Below are 5,180 nucleotides of genomic sequence, written 5' to 3'. Positions count from 1 at the left end.
GCCCAGGCTCCCGGGAGGGGAGGTGTGGAGAGTGACCTGTGCTTGTACATAAGCTTCTTGGTGGCGGCAGCAGCAGCCCTAGCGTCCCATGCCCGTCTCTGGGGTCTGCGCTGATAGCCGCGGCTCGCACCTGTCCCTGGAGCTCCTTTAAGTGGCGCTGTTAATCTCCTCTCCTCGCGCACCAGGAAACATACAGGTAAGAAAAAGTCTCTTGCCCCTTCTGCAGCTCCAGAGTTTTCCCCGGACTCCCTGCTGGCTAGCCGTTGCGCACTAGCCCCCTTAAGGCTGTGTTCACGCAGCCAACCCCAGTCCTCTCCCTGGGATCCGACCGAAGCCTGAGCCTCAGCTCCCAGCCCCCGCCCGGCCCGGCGGGTGAGCAGACAAGCCTCTTGGGCTGGTGAGTGCCGGTCAGCCCTGATCCTCTGTGCGGGAATCTCGCCGCTTTGCCCCCCGCACCCCTGTGGCTGTGCTCTCCTCCGTGGCTCCGAAGCTTCCCCCCTCCGCCACCCGCATTCTCCACCCGCGAAGGGGCTTCATAGTGTGTGGAAAGCTTTCCTCCTTCACAGCTCCCTCCCACTGGTGTAAGTCCCGTCCCTATCCTTCTGTCTCTGTTTATTCTTTTTTCTTTTGCCCTACCCAGGTATGTGGGGGCTTTCTTGCCTTTTGGGAGGTCTGAGGTCTTCTGCCAGCATTCAGTAGGTGTTCTCGAGGAGTTGTTCCACGTGTGGATGTATTTCTGGTGTATCTGTGGGGCGGAAGGTGATCTCCATGTCTTACTCTTCCGCCATCTTCCCGGAAGCCTGTAATTTTAAAATATTAAATTAAGCATCATCCATATAATCCCATTGACCAATTAATGCTGAGCCCTGTCATTGTATTTCAGTGCCTGCATGTGATTAAGTTTACTCTGCATTGTTACACAATATCACTGTACCATCATTACCTGTATTAGGGCTCTCCAGAGAAACAGAATCAATAGGGGATAGATAGATAGACAGACAGATAGATAGATAGATAGAAGAGGAGATTTATGATAGAAATTGGCTCAAGTGATTATGGAGGCTGAGAAGTCCCACAATCTGCCGTCTCCAAGCTGGTGAACCAGGAATTCAGTGGTGTAATTCAGTCCCATCCCAAAAACTTGAGAACCAGAGGGCCACTGATGTAAGTCCTAGAGTCCAGTGGTTTGAGAAGCAGGAGCTCTGATGTCCGAGGACAGGGGAAAATGGACATTCCAGCTCAAGAAGAGAGAATTTTCCCTTCCTTTGCCTTTTTGATTCATTCAGGCCCCCAGGGGATTGGATGATGCCCACCCACATTGGTGAAGGTGGATTCAGTCTACCGAGTCGAATTCTAACCTCTTCCAGAAACACTCTCACAGATGCACCCAGAAATGTTTTACCAGCTATCTGGGCATCCTTTAGGCCAGTCAAGTTGACACATAAAATTAACCATCACATTACGTAATTAAAAAATATAAAGTGGATGTAATAAAAGCCTCCAGTGAAAGACAAATGATCTAACAGCCACCCAGTAAGAGCAAAGGTTTCACAGTAGTTTGAAAAAGGGGAAAGTGGTGGGAGAACTGAGTTGTCATATGGCAAATGGTAGTATCGATAGAAGTTTGCTGAACTCAAAAGAACCTGCCCTACAGCAGCACCATTTAGAAACAAGCTCACCCATGCCTCAGAGGCTTGGCACCCACTGTTCCCTCTGTCTGGAACACTCACCACTGCCCCCCCCAAATAATACCCAAATATTCACTCTTTCACCTTCTTCAAGTTTTTATACAAATGTCACCTTCTCTGTGAGGTCTTCCTTATACCTCAACTCCCTTCCCCCCCCCCCAAATCTTCCTGCCTCCTGCCCTAGATTTTTCTCCTTAACGTTCATTATCATCTGACACACTATATATTTCACTCATTTATTTGGTTTATTATGTCTTATCCCGCTAGAATGTAAGCTTCATGAAGCCAGGGAATTTCGTTTTACTCACTGACATATTTGCAGCCCCTAGGAGAATGCCATTGGAAATAACATGTACTCCACGAACATCTGCTGAATGAACAAGTGCATAAATGAATTAATATTTACACTCTGAGTACCAGTTTGCCTTTATCACATCTACCTTATTTATTTCATTTGTAAAGCAACTTTTGATTTGCATTCGTACAATAACAATAGCTATGAGCAGATTTTTATACCTAGCATAATCTCCCTATGTATTTAAATAACACAATAAGAAATAACTGAATATAACACTTGAAGTCTTTGGTTTTTTCCCTTTAGCAGACGTTTGTATATTATTCAGATTTCAAAAACAATATTGGATAAGCAGATGGCTGGCTGGTGAGAGTATCAGGAGGGGTCCTGTTTGCTGGGGTGCTCTGTGATTCAATCTTTGTGTTTGATCTTTCAAGTTTTCCCTCTCCCTGGCACCCTGCCTTGGGTAACAAGAATTGTACAGAACAAGAAACAGGATGTGGGCTGTTGAGTTGCATTTTTTTAAATAAAGCACTGTTGCTGAAGCCAGCTCCTCCCCTGCCCATTAGTATTACTCAAAAATTGCAACAGCTTTAAGAATCCATCTTTTAAATAAGGTCTCATTTCTCTGAAATTGTAGCTATTGTAAAGCACACTCAGAGGTTTATATGGCAGTGTATATTTTCCCCCTTAAGTTGATGGGTGTAACTATTAGGCAGTTGTTGAATGCACTGAAAAATCAATTGTTCTGGGGATGATTTCCCCACCAACTGTTCCAGCCCAAAGTGTTTTGATGGTGTTAGCTCAGTGCTTCAGATGCTTGCTAAGCTCTTTTTTTTTTTTTGAGCTATTTCTTTGATTATTCTAGAAGGCCCAAGACAATGCTTTCAAATATAGAAGGAACTCTATAATTTTGACAGCATTTTTTATAAACAGGCTCTTCCAGCCATAGTCTTGGAGGCGGGAATAAAACACTATATTCTGGGGTTTAGAATGCTCCCCCTCGGGCCACTCCCTAGCCCCGAATCAACCATGGATACCACATACGTAATCCTTAAACCCCACATTTAGCTACAAAGCAACTATTTTGTAGCTTAAGCCTCAGAACTGTTTGTAAGAAATCGAACCATCACAAAATGGCAGAGAAAAGAGAAGAGGATGCTTCGGCCTATATGTAGGAAGTATGGATTACAGGTGGAAAAGTTCCCCTTTCTCTCCTTCTGAGCACACAAAATCCCTATTCCTACTGGATTCTAAAGAAAGCCTGAATAAAACAATATTCCTCATGACCCTGACCATCATACTATATCTTTCTGAGACCAGAGATTCACCCTTGCATGTATGCATTATCTTACTACTTCATCAAATGCAGAAAAAAATTTTAATCATGACATCATCTTTTAGGACATATTGTGTCCCATGCATCCAGTGAGACTCTTCCATCATCTCTTCCTTTCTGAGTCCCCCTGGGACTGGTAGCAAGCAGAGTTGCCTTTTACTACTGCACGTCTTTTTTCTCAGTGTCTCTCCTAGAGGGTATGGGCTTTGCAAAATCTTTGTCTGCTTCACTGAACCCCCAGCCCAGCGGCATCATTATTGTAACCTTACAATTCCTTATAGCAAAGGGACACGGGCAACTTAAAACCATCTGTGGAAGTCTTACTGTGTGCCAAGCTTGGTGCAAACATGTTTCTTCTTCTTCGGTGTCTAATGGGCTCTAACACATGAATCACACATTCTCATTGAACATTCTTGACATTGAGCATTTCTTTTTTTTTTAATTGAAGTATAGTTGATTTACAATGTTGTGTTAGTTTCTAGTGTACAGCAAAGTGATTCGGTTATATATTTTTCATATTCTTTTCGCTTATAGGTTATTACAGAATATCGAATATAGTTCCCTGTGCTAAACAGTAGGACCTTGTTGTTTCTCTATCTAGTGTGTATCTGTTAATCCCAAACTCCTAATTTATCCTTCCTCCACCCCCTTTCCCCTTTGGTAACCATAAGTTTGTTTTATATGCCTGTGAGTCTGTTTCTGTTCATTGAGCATTTCTAATTACAGTGTCCTAAAAATGTCTTTCCACTTGGCAGTAGCATTTCAAGATCCTTCGTGTTGCCCAAAGGATCCTTGTGCCTGCACTTGATCTCCAGCCTGTTCCATTCTCCAGGTCTTTTTTATTTTATATGAACACTTCCTAACACTCACTAGAGGCTCATCTTGTCCATTAACCAACCCTCTTAGCCATGACTCCTTCAAGGATGCTATATTAGTTATCTGTTGCTGAATAACCATATTGCCACCAACTTATCAGCTTAAAACAATATACACTTATTGGGACTTCCCTGATGGCACAGTGGTTAAGAATCTGCCTGCCAATGCAGGGGACATGGGTTCGAGCCCTTGTCCAGGAAGATCCCACATGCCCCAGAGCAACTAAGCCCTTGCACCACAACTACTGAGCCTGCGCTCTAGAGCCTGCAAGTCACAACTACTGAGCCTGTGTGCCACAACTCCTGAAGCCCGCACGCCTGGAGCCTGTGCTCCACAACAAGAGAAGCCACCACAGTGAGAGCCCACGCACTGCAACGAAGAGTAGCCCCCACTCACCGCAACTAGAGAAAGCCTGTGGGCAGCAATGAAGACCCAACACAGCCGAAAATATAATTAATTAATTATAAAACCCAATATACAGTTATTATCTCACTGTCTATAGGTCAGGAATCCAACATGGCGTAGCCGGGTCCTGTGCATCATGAAGCCTGGGTGTTGGCCAGGCCTAGAGTCTCATCTGAAGCTCAAGTGGAAAGGATCTGCTTCTAGTGTAACTGAGCAGAGTCCTGTGGGGCCTTCCTGGGACAGACTCCTCCCCTGTATCTTCTACTTTAGCTCCTCTCTGAAGTACCCAGATGACAGTATTTGAGGCACATTTCCTGAGTTGTTTTACAGATGCTAAAACTCCCACCAAATGGAAGATGTTAACTACTTGATGACCATGAGCACATAGTCCCCAGATCTACTGGTGCCTAAGGATTGATGATGTTAACCCCTGTGACACCGCCCTGTTACCTCACCATCAACCAGTCAGAGAATTGTGCATGAGCTGATCACATACCCTGGGACTCCCCTCCCTCACCTGGCCTTTAAAAATGCTTTGCTGAAAGCCGTCAGGGAGTTCAGGTGCTTTGAGCACTAG

The 5,180-nt window shown here is 44.8% G+C and overlaps 1 protein-coding gene across 1 annotated transcript in view; it reads left to right on the top strand.

The window, feature by feature from the left end:
* The window catches only part of LOC112392132 (coiled-coil domain-containing protein 150-like), a 46,886-nt gene extending 41,979 nt beyond the window's left edge, over window positions 1-4,907 (top strand). The window contains 1 exon segment of the mRNA XM_024733663.1: window positions 4,701-4,907. Coding sequence (XP_024589431.1) covers window positions 4,701-4,907 — 207 coding nt within the window.
* The last annotated feature ends 273 nt before the right edge of the window (window positions 4,908-5,180 follow it).

This window comes from Neophocaena asiaeorientalis, unplaced genomic scaffold (genome assembly GCF_003031525.2).
Source record: "Neophocaena asiaeorientalis asiaeorientalis breed wild unplaced genomic scaffold, Neophocaena_asiaeorientalis_V1.1 scaffold24, whole genome shotgun sequence".
Classification (NCBI taxonomy): Eukaryota; Metazoa; Chordata; class Mammalia; order Artiodactyla; family Phocoenidae; genus Neophocaena; species Neophocaena asiaeorientalis.
The sequence above is the reverse complement of the archived record's forward strand: the minus strand, read 5'-3'. Positions and strand labels throughout refer to the sequence as shown.